At 37.8% G+C, this 19,763-nt stretch overlaps 1 protein-coding gene across 1 annotated transcript in view; it reads left to right on the top strand.

Annotated features, from left to right (window-relative positions):
• Nucleotides 1-820: 820 nt before the first annotated feature.
• The window catches only part of CNTN2 (contactin 2), a 49,345-nt gene continuing 30,402 nt past the window's right edge, over nt 821-19,763 (top strand). The window contains exons 1-2 of the mRNA XM_026715586.2: nt 821-977; nt 17,793-17,901. Of these exons, the coding sequence (XP_026571371.1) occupies nt 17,847-17,901 (55 nt within the window). The 5' untranslated portion in view covers nt 821-977; nt 17,793-17,846. The remainder of the gene's footprint in view (nt 978-17,792; nt 17,902-19,763) is intronic.

The following is a 19,763-nucleotide window of genomic DNA, read 5'->3' as shown; positions in this document are numbered from 1 at the left end:
TAATATATATCTAATCCTTAATAAAATTATTATAAAAGAAAGGAAGGAAGGGAGCAAAGAAAAATGCAGCTACAGTTATAAGGGGAAACGCAACATTGACATCTCAAATTAAGTTCTGTTTTCAGTCAGAGTGCTATTGTTGCAGCTTTTAACATACTCCAGCCAAGAACATGTAAGGAGGGATTGTCCATCTTGATATGAATCCTAGCAATTAGGAACAGTAACATTGGCAAAGGGGTGGGGTGGGAGGACGATGCTGGTCAAAGTCTTCAGCAAGACTTTGCTTGCCGGACGCAATTTCGAAATCAAATATTCGCCCGGCCAGGAGCAGGTTCGAAGCCGGAATTTTGCTTGAGACGGGATTGGGGGCAGAGCTCGGCTTTACAGCGCTAACCACTAAACCATTTTGTTCTCCCCCCAAGGCCTCGAGACCGGAGGGATCCAAACATTCGTCGTTCAGAGAAGTGTTAATAGGAGACGGTCTCCTTGAAGCGAGAAGGGCGCCAAAAGAGACGGTGGCAGCCGCGCAGCTGAAGCCCGTGAATTATGGATGGAGCTGCAAGTCACTCTGCCTCCAGCGCTGCTTGGTGCTGGCAAACGAGGGAAAAAGCAGAGTGGAAAAGGAGGAGGGGGGAATCCCCTCTTTAAGCCCCTTGAACGCTGCTGGAGGGCGGACGCGCGCAGGGAAGAGGGAGGGGAAGGGAGGAGCACATCCTAATGCAGAGATGCTGCAGTGGCTCAGGGCGCGCACACACAACGCGGGCAAGCGGGCAGCAGTTGCAAGAGCAGGAGGAGGAGGTGGAGGAAGGAGGAGGTGGAAGAGGAGGAGGTGGAGAGACAGGGAAAGGCTCACCTGCAACAGAAGGGCCGGCAAGCAGAGCGAGAGGCGTTTGCTGCTGCGCCGGAGCTTCTGAGGCGTTCCTTGCCCCGGCGCGCCACGCACAAACACGTGCCGATCCAGCCACTCTGTGCCTGAGGTAAGAGGGCGGGCGGCTTGTTTATTCTCCAGACTTTTGCTTCCCGGAAGCCATGGAGGGTGTCGGCTAACTTTCAAGCCCCCTTTTGGCGGACCCCGTTCTCGGGAGAGGGAGAGAGGGAGGCCGGGCGGGCGGGTGTGCAGGCAGCTGAGCCGAGAGCATGACATCAGCGGAGCATCCCACGCAGGAAGGAGAGGGCCGGGGCGGGCTCAAAAGCCCCTCTCGTGCCGAAATCCTGTCGCGGGGCGTCGTGGAAACGGAAAGAGGCGCAGCGGCGAAAGCCAGGAGACCAGGGCGGAGATGAAGGAGAGGGTCCTGGAAAAAAGTGTTTGCTCTGCGAGAAGCGGTGGTGGGATGGGGGAGAAAGTGAGGGCTCCTCGGCTTGAATGCTTGGCAGGCATACGTCGAGGGGGACCCTAGGAGAACCCCTTTTGCACCTGGGAGAACCCAAGGACGCACCCAGGATACAGGCAGAGTCTGTTTTCCTCGCCTCGCCAAGGTTGCAAAGCCAGGAGAGCGCAGGTTTCTGAGATGCGCGGGCGTTCCCTTTGGGGGTGGGGTGGGGGGCTCTTGTTAAGCCCTCCTGCAGAGGGCAACTGGAAATATAGGCAGTGGCTGTGGAAGGGGTATTTTGTGATGAGACGGCATAGGAGTGAAGGAAAGGGCTCTCGTGCCAAACAGCCTTTCATTCATCCATCGCATGTTTATTTTGGTCCTCCTTAAACCAGACTTGCACTTCTTGTGATCTGCCAAGCTGAAGACTCTGTCAGGTTTTGAAGGAGGTCAACCAAAAAGCTAGGAAAACTTCTGGGTTTGGTACCTGGAACTTCTAAGCACTGAGTAAAGGGTGATGATTAAGTCCAGAAAGAGAAAGGGAACAATATTTACTCACTATATACATTTGGCATGGTAGGTCATAAACTGTACAGGTCATCTGTCGGTTTTGAAGATTAAAATGTCCAGATTAAATCTAGAAAGAAGGTGTCACTCTCCACCTTGAGCTCCTTCTCATTTTGCTCTGCTGACCTGAAAGCTCTTGTGTGCTGAAACTAATGTATCTACCATGACATCCACACATCTGTTATCACTTTATTCCAAGAATAAGATATTTGTACCTCTTTACATTTAATGTCTTCGGAGCACTGTTCTTTACAAAATATTTTTTTCAATTTATCTCTTGTTAAATCTACATATCTGTGCTATATATGTAGGTGTATCCTAGTGCCTGGGGATAAGACAACAAGGTTCCAAAACTGAGATTTGACTATAAAACTTAAATGCTGGTTAAATGGAAGAGATTCTCTTCCCCTTGGTATAAGAGGATCCCCTCTTTTCCTTTCCTGTTGGTTACAGTAGGAAGGAATTTTCCTTAGCTGGAAAGAAGACTTTGATTGGATCTTTCTCATAAAGCAGGTTTGGATCTAGAAAAGCATCATGCCAGGAAACCCATCTGTAGCTTTTCACTATTATAAACTTCATGTACTATCATGTGTTATAATGATATTTTCCTGCTGATGGAGTTTCTCTGTATCAGTGGAGACTGACAAAATATCTCCCTCTGTTAGAATTTGCCTTCTAATAATAAATGTAGAAATTTTTCTTAGCATTTAAGGTGTCGTAGAACTATTGCTTATTTTAAATGGGCTAACAGAAACTTGCAGGAATGAAGCTTCAACCAATTTATGGATAAACCAGCTAAAGACATTTGCTTAAGCATAAGCCTGGGGCTCTAAAGCTTCACAATAACTGCTTCTGAATTATTTATTGATTTACTGATTTATAACTCAAGGTGCCAAACATACCTTATATTTCTTCCTCCTCCTCCTCCTCCTCCTCCAAAGCCACCCAGCCAGCTTTCATGCCTGAGACAGGACTAGAACTCACAATCTCCTTGTTTCTAGCCTTGTGCCTTAACCACTAGACCAAACCTAGCTCTATACATGATGTATTTTACATTTTCCTTAAGTCCAATTTTAGTTTTATATATTAGTTTGAAAATGACAACGTGTAAGCTTTTAATCTAGCAAACATCAGCAAGTGAATAAATATTGCTTGCTTATAAAGAACTATAAAAAAGCAAATTCCAAAATCTCCAAGCTGTTTAGAACTCATCATACCGTGTATCATCCACCCCACACAGAAAGAGCAGGCTTTATTATCACATCCTCATCTTCCAAGCCATGCTCTGCTTATTTAACCATTAAGTTTGATATACTGCTGTTATCTGGATGACAGAATGAAGTGGTCTTGGGTTTTCACTATGTCACATTCCTCTAAGTATCAACCTGTCTGGCTAGAAGCAAAAACACTTAGCCCTTTTCCTTTATTAATGTACATGCAGCTACTAAAAATCCTGCTAAGAATGTATAGCAAGAAGTGAGATTACTAGAAATATGCAGCAAACAGCCTGAAACATGAATTAATGTGAGCAGAATGCAACTGCTTGGTGAAAAATGCATGGGCTAGTTAGGGAACTTCTACTATGCCAGAGTCCTGAATCATAGATATTGATATCTACATTTTATTGGTATAGCTAGTGATGATTCATTGGGATTTCAGGCAACTCAAAACCCAGGAGAAATTTTAAAGTCATCCATCTTTTTGCTAATTTCTACCCATTCTTCATCTACTATAGAGATACGCATATGATGCAGGGGCTATTTAGGGCTGGCAAATTATGTATTATTATGACTGCTGTATATTTTTTAAAAAAGCTTGTGACTCAAGTCAGGAGAAGCCTTTCCCAGCATGAAGACCTAATAATAAAAAATCATGCCCTGAATGTAATTCTGTCAGGAAGGCAGGTTCTTACCACATATAGTTAATTTGCTCTATTTAAAAAATAGCACTTTAAAAAAACTTGCAGATTTTCAATCATGTTATTTTAATATTCCTTTCCCTGATGTTCCTTAATCACCAAAATTAAAAATTATTATTTTAACTTGTCCTGCATATCTTGTGATCCTAATTATTAATTTGCTGACACAATGATTTGGAATTTGTATGTGAGAGATGCTCCAGCAACTGTAAAAGGTATCAGCTTGGAAAGTTAGTTTAAGCAGTCAACAGTGTCTGTGATTGCTTGTGGAGTATAAAAGCATGTTGTTTTCTCTAGCAACCATATCTGACTGCCCTTCTTTTTCTTGAAATTGCTAGTAGCTATGCTTTTTATGGAACCAAATGATCCCATCTGCTTTGTGCTTGTTGTGAAAATCACAGCTTTCTTTTCTGGTTGGATAGGGATGCACCCCAGTTATTTTTAAGCAGCATTATTAAGCAGCATTAAGCAGCATTTGTTTAGCAGAAAATAGCCTAGGTAAGAGAGATTTTAAGAGGGAAAGAAATACTATCGAGTCCTTTAACAAGAAGGTTTCTGTATTTCATGAAGTATAGCAATTATTTTTCCCTTCAGAATGTTAAAAGTCAAAACATGGTCGTACTTCAGTGAAACCTCTGTCAGTAAGATCATGCAATTCATAAACTCATTCAACTCAAGTATATTTCAAACCTTGCTTGCTTCTGTGTTCAGACTTTGAGGCCAGTTTGGGGAAAGCTCTTAGGATAAAAGAGTTTCTGATGATCCAAAAGGCAGGAATAGATGCCTAAACCAAATATCAAAGCATTATTAACTTATGTGCTGAAGTTTAGTTAGTGAGAGTGGACATTTCCTTTGAAAAGGGATTGTAGGAGAATCTTCACTTCACTGTGAACTAACAATAAGCATGACATTTTCCATTACTTATCTTGTTCTTCAGGCCCACATCCTTTTCCAGAATTATTGACTTTTGTGTATGTCATTTCAGTCTGCCTTTTCTGGAAATGTGACACTGTATGGCAGGAAATTATATCAGGGAAAGCCATAGAGTGAACATACAGTAGAAACACAGGAAACTGCATTGTATTGTTGAATTATCCAGGGGCGGAATTGTACTTATTAGCAACTCCCAAATTATTAAAACAATATTTATTATTGAAAATATTATCAAAATATTTTCAGTGGCATTTGTGTAAAACTGAATGCTTCCAGGTAATAAGTGTGGATAATGTTCTCTATAGTGTCCCTATCAATATGATTGTAAAGAAGGAACAACATCAACAGAGCCATTTGTTTAAATGTGCTGATCAATGGAGGTCTTGAAAAGGAGATTAATGTTATAATTCTCTTTTCCTCTTCTTTTCCCCACGAGTTGTTTTTTTTTTTCTAGGTTTTTTGTGTAATTTGAAATAGCTAATGCCTCATCGTTAGATTAGCTATCTACTTCATTATTTACATTAGGAATATACAAAGAGATTGGATTTGAAAGCATTTCAGTTAAATCTCCAAGCTGAATTGATCTTTCAAATTTCTTTCTCTTTTCTCATGGCCCTTGTTCAGTTACACATCCAGGCCAAATGAATGGAATGGAATGGAATGGAGTAGCATAGCATGGCATGGCATGACATGGCATAGCATAGCATAGCATAGCACAGCACAGCACAGCACAGCACAGCACAGCACACAGCATAGCATAGCATAGAATAGAATAGAAATCTTTATTGGCCAAGTGTGATTGGACACACAAGGAATTTGTCTTGGTGTAAATACTCTCAGTATACATAAAAGAAAAGATACATTCATCAAGAGTCAAGAATCATAAGGTATGACACTTAATGATAGTCATAGGGTACAATAAGCAATCAAATCACACTAGGAAACAGTCAATATAAATCATAAGGATACAAGCAACAAAGTTACAGTCATACAGTCACAAGTGGGAGAGGGAATGGGTGATAAGGAGTGATGAGAAGATTAACAGTAATAGTAGTGCAGACTTCATAATGATTGAATAATGTTGAGAGAATTATTTGTTTAGCAAAGTGATGGCTTTCGGGGAAAAATATTTTTGTGTCTAGTTGTTCTAGTGTGCAGTGCTCTATAGCATCATTTTGAGGGAAGGAGTTGAAACAGTTCATGTCCGGGATGTGAGAAACACAGGAAGGCAGAAGGAAGGAGGGAAAACAGGTTTTTATGTGCATGGCCATCTTGACTTTTTTGACCATACTATGAAGACACTCCTGAGTCAGTCAAACTATTTATGTGGTGCTGCATGTGGCTGTATCACATCCTATATTCCCTTGTCATTCTAAACAAACAGTCTTTTAGGGCTTCCTTATTTCTTACACTTCAAATCTCTTTTGATCTTTATTCACTGCTCTTCCTTCTTAGAGTTGCTTCTGTTGTCATTAAAACAAATTTTCCTGAATTGTTTCATGCTTTTTTCAACTATTCGTTCTCCATTAATCATCTCTTCTGCTTACTGTAGCAGCAGCAATCCACATCTCAAATAATCTTAATGTTTATTTATTTACTGATCTTTTATTTATTTACCAATTATTTTTTACTGTCTTCTTAAAATACTACTTGCAGAGAAGAGCAGAAAGAAATAAGTTAAATTTTGAAAGCGATATTTTCAAAGCAATTGATAAAAAGCAGCGTTTCAATTATTTAAAAGTTTATTTCCCTTACTATTTATTTAAAAAAGAAATAAAATTGAGGGAGCAGTGGTATCAGAAATGTTCTTAGTATGACGGATCTCTATCTTAACTCATGAAATCATATTCATTCTCTGAGAATAAATCATTTCCAGTCACTGTGTCAAATTGATTTTATTGACCTTTTTGTATCTTGTTCATAATCTAAAATTAGCTTCTGTTTTATTTAATAATAGAAACAGTCTCCTTCTCTTGTCTTGCTGTAAAGTGAATATGGATCAAAATAAGAGCTAGATTGTCTAATTTTAAAAGAGGAAATCAAAGCAAACCCATGGTTTCAACGTCTGTTAACCCCTTCTCCTTTTTTCCCCTTTGATTATCATCTTGCCATATTAAAGGTGGTAGGGAATTGGAAAGGTCCTACACTCCTTGGTGACTTTGAATTGATCAATAAGGGCATTAGCCTACTATGAATGTTGTAATTTTCTTGAAGCTTTTACAGCCTTAAAACAAATGCATGTTCAATGCCCTTTGTGAAAGGAAGCAGAATACATTAATCAGTATCTGATTTTGATCAGCAGTCAGCTTCCATTAAGAAAAGAAAAAAAACAACAACAGTGATCTGGAACATACAGTAAGTAGAGCCAAAGATAAATTACGGATGCATTTTTTTAACTATTTTAAAAACAAGTAGGAGAATTGAACAGGTTTTGATTCTGCTCTTTCAGCCAATGAGAAAATCTGAAGCATCCAAATGGCAAAGAACTGCTCTGGAAAAGAAATTGGTAGTACTGCATCACATAAACAAAAAGTATTGAAGCTTTACCCCCTTTTATTCCAATCTGAATTATAGCTCCCTTTTACATGCTCGTGAACAAAAAAGATTCCTTCTTTGTTCGAGCTCACATTTTCAAAAAAAAAGTCAAGAGGGCAAGAATGAGAATACATAACACAGTCAGTGGTGGGATTCAATTTTTTTTACTACCGATTTTGTGGGCGTGGCTTGGTGGGTGTGGCAAGGGAATGGTACTGTAAAATGTCTAATCAGAGGTGGTATTTGCCACTTCTCCAAACTACCCCAAATTTCTACTACTGGTTCTCCAGAACTGGTCAGAACCCGCTGAATACCACCTCTGACCACAGTCCCCACAAAGTTACTAAGTCCCCATAAGTATGGTCCAGTGCAGGCTGAAAGTACAATACTATATCAATCAGAATAGAACTGGAAGGGAACTTGGAGGTCTTCTAGTCCAACTTTCTGCTCAAGCAGGAGACCTATACCAGTGGCCCCCAACCTTTTGAGCACCAGGGACCGATTCCCTGGAGAGAGGTATTTCCAGGGCCTGGAGGGGCCGTGGTTTCACTGCCTGCCTGCATCCCGCGGATAGGGCTTCAATTGTTTGCATTACCCAGTTTCTGGCATGCTATAGTCCAGTGCTGTCCAGGGCCTGGGGGTTGGGGACCCCTGCCCTACACCATTTCAGACAGATGGCCATCCAGTCTTTTTTAAAACCAGAAGTTGTAGATGCTTCATCTAGGGATGAAACATCTACAACTTCTGGTTAATTATTCTCATTGTTAGGAAATGTTCCACAATCATCAACGGAAAGTTTAGCTGAAATGCAGTGGAGGTTTAAGAAATCCAGGTAAGCAAGATAGGCTGTCACAAATGTTGGGGTGTTTCTTTTACAATTAGAGAACTGTCCACTTGTGCTTTTATACTTGGACTCAATTCAGCTGGTACGCCTTAGCATTTGGCCTAGCAGCCACTCTCAAGGAAACAGTTATTTCCAAATAACCTAAGATTGCTCTGCTGTACTCTCTGTTTTACCTTAGGAATCAGAGGCTAAGGGGTCAGTTAAGCAGTTTTTAAAAAGGAGTCCATAAAGTTAATAGTAGATCTATTTTAGGTCCAAACCAAATGTTTACTCTCCAGTAAACATTTGGAAGCAGGGGTGGGCTTCAAAATTTTTAGCAATGGATTCTCTGCTCGGTTTGCTGGGTGGGCGTGGCCATGGTGGGTGTGACCTAGTTGGCTTCCTGCACCATAGTGTGGGGAGGCAGTTTAGCCCTCCCCGGGCTCTGGAGGCTTTCTTCGAGCCTCCAAGAGGGCGAAAATGGACTCCCTGGGCTCCGAAGGCTCTCTGGAAGCTGGAAAGGGGCCTATTTCTGGCCTTCCTGAACTTCTGGAAGGCCTGTTTTTCACCCTTCCTGAATGTGCGCCCTACACTTAACCTGCATCCAAAACAGGCCAGGTGGGGACTCCTCGCAGGGCTAGCGTGGTGTGGGCATGGCCAGGCAGGAGTGGAATCTGGGGGTTCTCCAAACTGGCTCTCCCAAACCCTTGTGAACCCCCAGCAGCGCACCCCTGGATGGAGGAAGGAGAATTATTGAGAGTTCTGTTGCTGTGTTTTCCACCAGGGTCCTTTTTCTTTTTTGGGGTCTGAACTAATCACAGCATCATCCTTCAAATGCAACTTATCATAAATGCAAATATTCCAAATGATCAAGAATAATATGTAGACTTTCTGATTTTAATCTTTCTCACACTTTGTTCATAATGTATTTTGTTACGCAGGTCAGCTATATTGTCAAACTCATGTGATATTCATTGCAAAACATTTTGTATCTACTAATTCTCTATATTGAATTATTAAATTATCGAACTAATTCATTGTTAGTTTGGTAAGCCACAGCTATCCTGATTAACATCTGGCTCATTTCACAAATAAATGGTAGATAAGTCCTGTTGATGACAACTCAGATGTTTTTTCAACTTAGTATTGAGTTGCTTTGCATGCTCTCCTGTATTTTACTTCAATATAGCAATTAACATTTTAGAAATTAATTTATAGGAGAAGCCATTTCCATGTTTTTGGAAGACACGAAATACACATAATCTTACCATATGCAATATTTTCAGAGAGGACTTACCTGGAAAGCTCAAAGCTTAAAGTGAATTACAATATGGAAGTATGTATCAGTGACATAACACAAAGTCAATATGTGATTCTTTGTTCAGAAATATGCTTTATCTCATGATTATGAAATTAATTCCAACTTATTTTACAGATAGGTCTTAGATTGAATTTCATGAATTTCATCTCATGTTAAGGTCTGAGATGCATTTTAATAGTATGCCTAAACTGTGGGTGACATATTCTAGGTGTGATTTTACATCCATGATTATGGGCTTAGAAAAATACTTTTCAGGAAGGCATAACAGAATTGTTATTGCATTATTATTTTTTTCTTACTGTGAATTCCAAATTTTGTTTTTTTTGTACATTTGAGTTCTGTCTTGTTACTCAACTATTTATAGTTTTATAAGAATTTTTCCATAGGATGGGATGGTATTGCACTCTGAATTCCTCAGTCATATTTGGTACTGTCTTGATCATTCTGCAGATTGCTATTAAATGTGAATTGCAGACGGTGGAGATATTTGTATGATTTCTTAGCAGAAAGACACAGCAACGATACAAGATTGTTAACCCCAGTGTTTTTTCTTGTTAATGGTTAAAAAAGAATATCCAGATGAACTGTTTCTATATCCATATAAAAATAAAATAAAAACACTATAATTTGTTTTTAAAAAATAAACCAATTTTGAATACTATTCGAAGGGTTCCAGCATTGTTTTCATAACTCTATTCATGAATTTATCTGCTGGGCAGTTTCTCTCCTCTGAATAGATGAAAGACTGTCGGCTTTGTCTGATAAATTAATCACTTTTATGCCAATCACTTGACTCTTGTACTCCATTTTCCAAACTGTATAATTTAGTAATAATAAGGACATGTGCATTTATGCATTTTTAATTCTACATCTGCTACAACTCTTTTTTTCTGACTTACTTTATGTGCTTTTTAAAAAATCAGAGCTTTCCCAGGAATGGAATAAATACGATTGGTTAATTTCTATGGGGTGCTATTGTTAAAGATATAAGAGCGGGGCCAAGAAAAATGTGGATCTCTCTTCCTCCCTCTCTCTCTCCCTCCCTCCCACCCCCCTCCCTCACCCCCTTTACCCCCCCCCTCTCTCTCTCACACACACACACGGTAAATCATTGAACAAATCATTTTTCTTCAGCCACTGATGTATTTGCTCATTTTTATAGATAAACTTGTTCACTGTCAAAAACTGATGTTAAGTAAACAAAAAAGACAGAAACTATTAAATCAATCAAAACAGGTTAAAATCTAAGCTGCCTGAAAGTAGGTTTTCTCTTGATTTTTTTTAAAAAAAATTAATTAATTACATTGTGGCCCATGTCATAGCACTAACTGGGAAGTATTCAAAAATTAAAACATGAATGACAAAATGCAACCTATGATATCCATGGCAGGATACAACCTATGGCAAGGATAAAACAAATGACTAGGGCAACAGCCAGATCTTCAACAACTTGTAAAAGGCTAATAAAGTTGGGTCTTCTGGATATGCTTTTTATTCCACAGCATAGCTGCTGTGACTAACAACTCCAGATCCAAAAAGTGACATTGTTTGATAGAAGTGGCCCAGAATATCTCTTCTCTGCTACAACTTTTTATTTTAATTTCATTTATACAATTTTTCTTCTTTAAAATACATGTGCTTAATAAACAGTGCATTGTCTGGATCAATTTGCTTATACAAAATATTAATAAGATACTGATAAATAATAACAACAACAATAACCATAATAATAATACCAATACCCTCTCTGCTACATCTTGGCTAAGCAGAGAGAATGGGAGAAAGATAGCATGGCAAATATCTTGACTTATGCCATTTATAGATGATAACTAGTCAGAAGCTAATTATCACCTCGGTGAATTACATCCAGAAGCTTACTGGCACCATTGTAACTCATGGGACAATTGTGTTCTATAAAAATAACATCAAATGCCAAAAATTATGCACACCAACTACAGATAACAACTTTCAAGCATTCTTGAAGGGCAATTCTTGAAACATAGGCATGAGTCACTGATAGAAAGGCTTCTTGTTTAGATAATGGGTGCAACTGGGGCACAAGACAAACCTGTATAAAGTTGTACCTGGGCACAGCTATCACCTGCTCTTTAAGCAAGGGTTGTGGGTCCAAGAGGACCCCCAAATTGTGCATGAACTTTGATTTGGGAAATGCACCCCTCCCAGGCAAATTTTAACATGAAAAATCTCTGGAACCAGAAGAGCTTTACAACCCACCCAGTCTTGCCAGAGTTGAGCTGGAGGCTCTTCTCACTAAGCCATTGGGAGAGCACCTCAACAGTTATTTTTAGTTTTCTCTGAGACACAACCATTTTCTCCTTTTTAACATTCATTTCTCGTAACAGGCCACAAGCCCCCTCAAATTTTCTGTTGGAATCTGTTTATTTTAATATTGGTCAATCCAATAAACTATCAACATACCCAAATTTATAGCTCCACTATTTATATATTACTGCCAAATATAATGATTGGTCCTTGATATAAAATTCTTCAGCTCTATATTCCTTGTTGTATCACATAATTTAATATTAATTGTATGCACCCCATTTTGGCTGCCAGAGGCACTGCGGGCCAGTCCTTTGTTATTTCCAGGCTAGCGCTGCAGGCCAGATTTAAGCACTCCACAAGATGAATCTAGCCTGCAGGCCTTGAGTTTAACACCCCTGATGTAGGGAATGGAAGTATTAGCATTGGTATTCATCAGTCCATCTCATTTCCCATAAGAAAAAGAACAGGTTAAGGCCATACCTGGTGCCCTGTGGCATTTTGAAAACTGCCCTCCAAATGTGGGTGGACTCAGGGTCCAATTTGAGGCTGGGGAATTTTGAAAAGAATGAAGTGAATGCCTTGAGACTTAAAAAAAAAATTATGGCATCTATTGTGCCACTTAAAGATCATTACTCTCTCCCCAAATGGCCAAAATGCTTTCTTCCACCCATTCTTGAATCCCCAGAAGCTACAGAATTGGTAGACTGTATGTGTCCCATTGACTGCACATTTTCCTTACGCACAGAAATAATTCTGGAGTGATCTCTCAGAGAGAAAGAAATGAAATGACCTAGCTTTAGATGAAAACAAGCATTTTATTAGTTTCAGCATGCTAAAGTATATAATTTGCCACCCACAAAACAAATTCTATTGCAACATTCAAAAACCGTAGACATCTTCACATCTTAAAGTTTTTATTTTAAATGTAAATATTTCAAATATTATCTGTGAGTGTGACAAACTTACAGTTGAAAGCTTACATGAAGAGCTAGACTGGCCAGAAAGCTAAACTTGACTGCTGGTTCTTTCTCAATGTACAATTGTTGCTTTATGAAACAACCTTAAGATTTGATATAAGAAAATTGCTTCTCTGTAGGAAAATTGTATTCACTTGTTAGAGTGAGGGTGTTTTGTCCTTTTTTAGGACAGATGCTGAGCTGTCATTCACATGACATATGGATATGTTTATCCAATGGAAGTTTAGCCGCTTCTCTTATAGAGATGATATGGCTCTAGCTAGCCTTAAGTGAGTCTACATTCCCACATTCTCCTTTTTGGTTATAAGAGTTATGGGAGTATCTCTTAATTGGATTTAGCAGCACTTTTTTCCTCCTGCTTAACACATTCATTTGGGTTGGATGGTTTTTATTCACTTGACTTATGTGGTCACAGCTGGGAGAAAGTTCACACATCTTAGCTATTACTTAATTTAGTTAAACATCCTGAGGCACCAAAGGTTGACGGATGACTGCACACATCTACCCTCATTGCCAACCAGCTATGAACAGATGGGACCAATGCCACCCTGGGACTATATAGCAAATGGTGACCAGTGAGGCAGAGCCAAGCAAACGGGTGTCTAGCCTGACTTTTAAGTCAGGAGGGCAGTGTTTACAGATGATCCACAGTGAACTATGTCCATCGTGGTCCAAAATACCTGCTACATTTCAGCTAGTATCTTATGTTTTCAGGTAGATAATCCTTCACTGATCTATACATGGAAGAAAATAGAGGTTTTGAAGAAAAAGGATGCAAATTCAAGTATCATTTTAGAAATCATTGAACCTTGAGTACTATGGCCATTTCTTACCCAGAAAGCAAAGGAAACTAAATCAGGGTATGGACTTTCAGAACAGCAGGTCTGACAGTTCAAACTGTTGACAGTCATGGCCCACTGACAGGCAGGAAAGAGAGTTAACAAGCTGAAAATTATTGCGGTTCTACTGTTTCCTTTATGATGTGATTGACTATTCAGCCACTTACTCCCTTGGCATTATAGTTTGTTTAGCTATATACCTGGGGAGAAAAGAGACAAAATTCACTCTAATTCACACATAGCATCTATATTTTATAAAGCAAATAAGTGAGAGACAGAAAGAACACAATCATATACCTGCTTTCTTTGGCAAAAAAAACCCTTTAAATTTCACTAGCTAAATGTAGTTATTTCTTTGACCTTCTGAGCTAAAACAGGCAAGATTCTGATTTTTTTTAGTCCTTTAAATAAAAAATGTGGAAAGATGCATGATGAAATATCATCTATTCACAGATACCTTATCTTTTAAATAACTTAGCTCTGTCTTATTCAATTCATAGCTGTTCACAAACGGTATAAAGGTATAGTTTTAAGGTAATGTTAGGAGAAGAATTTCTAATCAGATTGCATTTTAAGTGTACACACACACATACAAATAGAGATAGAGTGAGAGTAAAGATTTTGTTGCTATGGTGGAGGTAAGACAGTAGGGCTCAGGTGGCTGATTCTGCTAATCCCACAACAGTCACTCTGTACTATTGTCTTTCCACAATGTAAACCAGGCATATTGAGCATGACAATGCAATAGAAGTAAACAAACTGTATTCCATCTTTCATTTGTGGCTCATTGCATGGTCAATGCTTATTTTCTTTTACAGGGCTTATTAAATGATTGTTCATATTGCTAAGTATAATTTCTACATTAGAGTTTAAAATAATGTGCTCAAAGATTAAAGCAAAACTTCTCAGAATTAACCCATTGATGTGCACAAAGCAAGAACATTTTCAAATTGCCCTTTCTTCCCCACCCTCCTTCTGATTTCCACTTTAAATTTGCTTGCTTTAGTATTGAAAGCATTTTTGCTTACTTTTCTTTTATAAGAAAGAGCTGAGTGAGAAAATGCTAAGCAGGTGGTAAGTGTAGCCCTGGACATTGTGGATTCAGCAAGCCTTTCTTGCATGGTATACACAAAGGTAAGCAAATAATGATATAAATTTAGAATAACAACATTTAAATAAAAAAAATGGAGAGTTTGTTCAAGTAGGTGGGTTGAGTGTTACTATATGTGCACATCCTAAATTTAGATAGCAGATCTATGGAACTTAAAATGCACCTGGTTTTTTAGAATTGTCACGCCTCTTCCCATCTTGCATTGGCAACTTTTACATTATAAGAAAGGCCAAGTTATTGTAGTTCATGTGGGAAAACATCTTTAAATTTCCAGACAGCATACGTTAGTCATTGTTTGAGCTGACAGAAAGCTTCAGATCTGAAAACCAACAGAAAAATGTACTATAATATAACATGTAACTTTGCGGTCACCCTATAAGTGAACCTATGAAACCAAAGGCAGAATATAATTCTAATAAATAATAATTAAATGGTTAAGATACAGTCTCCAAATTGAACTCATCTCTTGGCATGGCATTCATGAGGCAGGCAAAGGGAATGATTGTTGGCCTATGTGAGATGACGTCATGACATTAATGCCACATTTCCCATACTCCCATAAGACAATACAGCACACGTTTGTAATTGTACCATTTGCTTGATGTATACATGTTGTTTGATGTCATTACTGTTTGTTGTAGACAGTGCTATCTCCTGGAGATTGTGAGAGGTTGTTCTTAATACAGAGAATAATCTTATATCCTATCTGAACATGATCAAAGCCAGACCTCATGGCCAAAAGAGTCTTACCTATCATTGCATAGCATGAGTGGAAAGAAGAGATGCTAAAGCTAAACCTCTATATACTGGACTTGGTTTCAATTCAGGATAATCACTGGAATTCTTTGTAATAGCTTTTTAGTTCTTCTACAACAACATTTCTTCTCATAGCCTGGTATGAGAGATAGCAGGTAGGTGGGAAACCCATGGAAGAGAAGACAGACAAAAACATAGTCAAGAGATAGTGGGCATACCAGTTGATGGTGTATCTCACAAATAGCAACTTGGCCCAGGAGGAGAGAAATCTGGGAGACTGAATGTTAAATTACTTTGCTCTAATTAACTCACAGTAACTGAGTTGTAAATTTCCTCTTACAGTTTTTCAAGATTTGGTATTTACCCCGGACTCACATTAAAGATATCTTGCTGAAGTATATGTAATTCTTCTTTCTTCAATTTTCCCAACTGCATGGCAAACATCTGGATGTTGACATCTGGATTTTTGTATGCCTATTAAATATTTGTAGTCCAGTGTGCTTGGGAGAAACCAGGAAATAGCTTTATGGCTATATCCATCTAACTTACTTGGTAATTATAATTCAGTATAATGATGCACTGCAACTTTTCAGTTTTCCCCATCACGTGTTATTTCTATATGGTCTTCAATCCAAGTATTAATTAGATCTAGCCCTGCTTAGCTTTCAAAGATCAACTGCATATTTTTGGTTGCCCATCTTTCTGGAAGAGAAGATTCCAGGAGCCTGAAAAAGCAGCTGATCTTTCTACTTCATAAGAAGCCAGGCCTGGATTCCATAGCCTGGATAACTTCCATCCTATTACCAACTCCCCTTTCTGGGGAAGGTTGCTGAGAAAGTGCTACGACTGCAACAACAGAGGGTTCTAGAAAGTATTATTTACAGATAGGAATCTGGTTTCAGATGAGGAACGGGATAGAGACAGTGATATTTTCTATTTTAGAGAATTCTCCATTATGTGGTGACAAGTGTCCCCTTGTAACTTAGAAGAATCTTTTCAGCTATGTGCAAAGATTGATCCTATAAGGTGAGACAATTTAAATCAATCTTCAAAGGGAATCATGGGAAAATATAGCTGTTAATGATCAAGGATGTCTATCAAGGATGCAAACATGAAACATGGAAAGGTTCATTTAGACTAGAATGGTTTCTTGTCAATTAGCTTTTGTTCTGCTCCTGGGCTATATTAAGGTATTATAACAAAGGAAGGAAAACAATCTCAAAAAGTATCAATTATTGCCTTTTGTTGACTATATTCCCTGAGTATTTTGTGTTTGCTTCTCATCTGGCTTTGTTCCAATTAAATTACATTAATTAACTAATTAATTAAATCAGTTTATTTTGTGCCTTTTCCCTTTATAAAAACTTTCCATTCTTTCTTATTGTCAGTATATTACTGAATTTAACATTTTTTGTTCTTGTATATTGTTTTGCTTATAGGAATAAATTGTTCCCTTAATAAAAATATGGTATGTGTTTTGGAAATGTATAAACATTTAGCAACAGAAATAAAAGCTGCAGATCTTGAATATATGTCTTATTGTAAGCATGTTTGTATCCATGCTATTGATGGATACCAATTTGTTGTGGATTTTAACTTTAGATATTTACAACAACTATCCCAAATCATAATTTGAATAGGGCTATTTTTTATTTTCCCTTAAAAAGAAATTGGGATCCATAAGCACATTCAGAGCAGTTTTTGGAATCACTTTATTTAACTCAAGAAGCATCTGCAATTTCTTAAAATTTTCTCTCACTGAAGACTATTTTAAGAGCTTACCTGATCAGCAACATCATATACCTCATCTCTTGCTAAACAGCACTACTGTAGTATACTTTTTGAGTTATGCAAGGAACTCCGTGTGTGTATGTGTGTTATTTTTTCCTGTGAGAAAACATTAAAAACGCATCTCTTTACTTACAGGCTAAAGTAATAGACAACAGGATGATTGTGTTTTCTATGTGATTTCATTAGAAGATGGGATATACAGACATGGGCAGGAGATGAGGTCAAACATTTTCCAGTTTTCCGGGACAAACGCCTGCTAATATAAATAATAGGATATGGAAATGTAAAAAGCAAGACTGAAAAAAATCATTTATTTCTCATTGTGTGTATATGAACATTTTAATAGCCTAGCTTGATTTGTGGAAATAGGATATCCAATATTTTAATATTCTTAATAGGTATTTGACAGGGAAAAGGAAGGGAGATCCTAGAATTCAATTAGAGTATATTTAAAAAGCAAAGCACAACATTGGGAAAGTTTTACTAATTGTAAACTATTGTTTAAGCTATTCCACTTAACAGAGGTAAGAGATTATGCTGCTGGCTAGTAAGAAATTTTGAAAATATAGCTTCAATGGCTTAGTAGTCAGTTGAATTATCAATAATTGCACACGTTTTCTTACAGACTCACTCTGTTCTTCTGTTTGCTGAATTGTCTTTCATCTACTGAAGTCTACAAATGGGAAAGTCTGCAGAACTTCTCTTATTTTCATTAGTAACTATCTGTTCTATAGGTAAGAGTTTCTTTGAAGGGATCATTCACATTTAGATGAGCGTAAGGACTGATCTAATTAATGCTAGTTAGGTAACAAAATTATTTGTATTTTCATCTACAAATAGCATTCAGGATATTAAATTATATAAGAACAACTCAGATAATGTGAACTTTCACATGTTTACCTTTTAAATCATGTAATTATGTAGCTTAGATATGTCTGCATACAGAATGTATAAAGCTATTTATAATGTTTTTTTTATTCAGTAGGAAAACCAAAATTAAAGACTCATACATATGGTTTTTTACTACATTGTATATCAATCTTACTAGAAAAAATGTCTTTTTCTTATATTTTTTCTTAAAATGTCATTATTTATCTATTTATGATATTTTAAATATCGGAATCCTTTTGCATTTTCTGTCCTTCACCTAATCCACGAATCTCTGCTTTTCATTGAATTCAAACTATTCCTGATAGAAGTTTCATGCTTATGCTTTATAAGGTTGATTTCTCAATGGGAAAGCATTTCATTTCAGATGGCTGAGAATTAGATAATGCTTTGGTGCTAATTCATCATCTTGGGAGAGGCAACTTCTATGTCCCTTATAAATATCTAATTACGTTTTAATGTTTTTTGGGGGGTCTCTTGGGAAGGTAGTTGGCCTAGATCAGGAGGCAATTAGCTTGAGTAGGAGCTGGTCTGGCCCACATATGTCAATGACATCAAGGCAATGCTAGGAGGTTTTCCTGTTAACCAGCTGAATTTAGGAGACTTCTTTTTTTGCATTCAAGCAGAGACCATAAGGATTAAATCATTTACAAAGCTCTACAGGAGCACTTTCTAATGGTTGATAACATATGACACAAAAGATTAGTATAATGATGGCCAGAAGGCTGGAAATACCTCATGGGGAGCATGAAAAGAAGCCAGGCAGAAGAAAAGGCACCAATTGATCCCATTGGGGGATCAACCTTTTTGAGAATAAAAATCTAGATTTGCAAAAATACCTAGATATTTTCATCTGTGTCAATATTATTTTCAATACATGAGCTCCAGGTCTTCAGCTCTACAAAGTTGAGCAGTTCCAAAAGTCTGCCTGCCTCCATCTCTATCCTAAGTACAGGGCTATTACAGCTGCAGAAAATAAAAGATGGATTGTTCTAAAATGGGTGCTGACTCTCTTCATCACTTGCTTGGCAGCATTTGGAACTGAAGGGACTGTTGCTCAGATCTAGCTAACCACAATACAGTGAGTATAGCACTTCTCTGCAGTGCTATATAATGCCAAAATACTGCAGCAATAAGACTAATATTCTTATGTAATACATTGAAACACTATCTAATAAACCTCATGTGAAATAATTGTTAAAAGAACTTATAAATAGATCAAAGAAGTGTCTCAGAAAAATGTTGAAGGCAAAGCTAATTTAAGTTCTGCCCATTGAAGCTCAATATGGTCTATTCTGATTTTCTGCTTTCTTTGCAATCTGGACATAGGCCATCCTACCTTTAATTGGTCAGAATTATGTATCGTATAGGATTTGTTTCCAAAGAAGTATCCTGTAGCCATATAGCACAATCCTAATGAGGCTTCCTCATTTATAGAGACCTCTGATTTCAGCAGGACTTGTTCTTATTTAATTGTACAGTGTTGTAGTCTTAACTATTGAATATACTTTCCTGTTTTTTGTGCTAGGATTTCCACTGACAAAGAAAAAATGCTTTGTCTGCAGCTCCTTTATTTTTAAGCAGGAATAGTTGATAGAATTGTTTCATGGAGATAGATAGAATCTTCCCCAATGTATCAGATTTCTGAATTTTTTCACCACGTAGGAAGGCAATAACAAATAGCTCTCATTAACTCATTTAGTTCTAA

Source organism: Pseudonaja textilis, chromosome 3, assembly GCF_049901715.1.
Source record: "Pseudonaja textilis isolate UNSWEBS1 chromosome 3, rPseTex1.2, whole genome shotgun sequence".
Lineage (NCBI taxonomy): Eukaryota > Metazoa > Chordata > Lepidosauria > Squamata > Elapidae > Pseudonaja > Pseudonaja textilis.
This window is presented reverse-complemented; position numbering and strand designations above follow the sequence as displayed.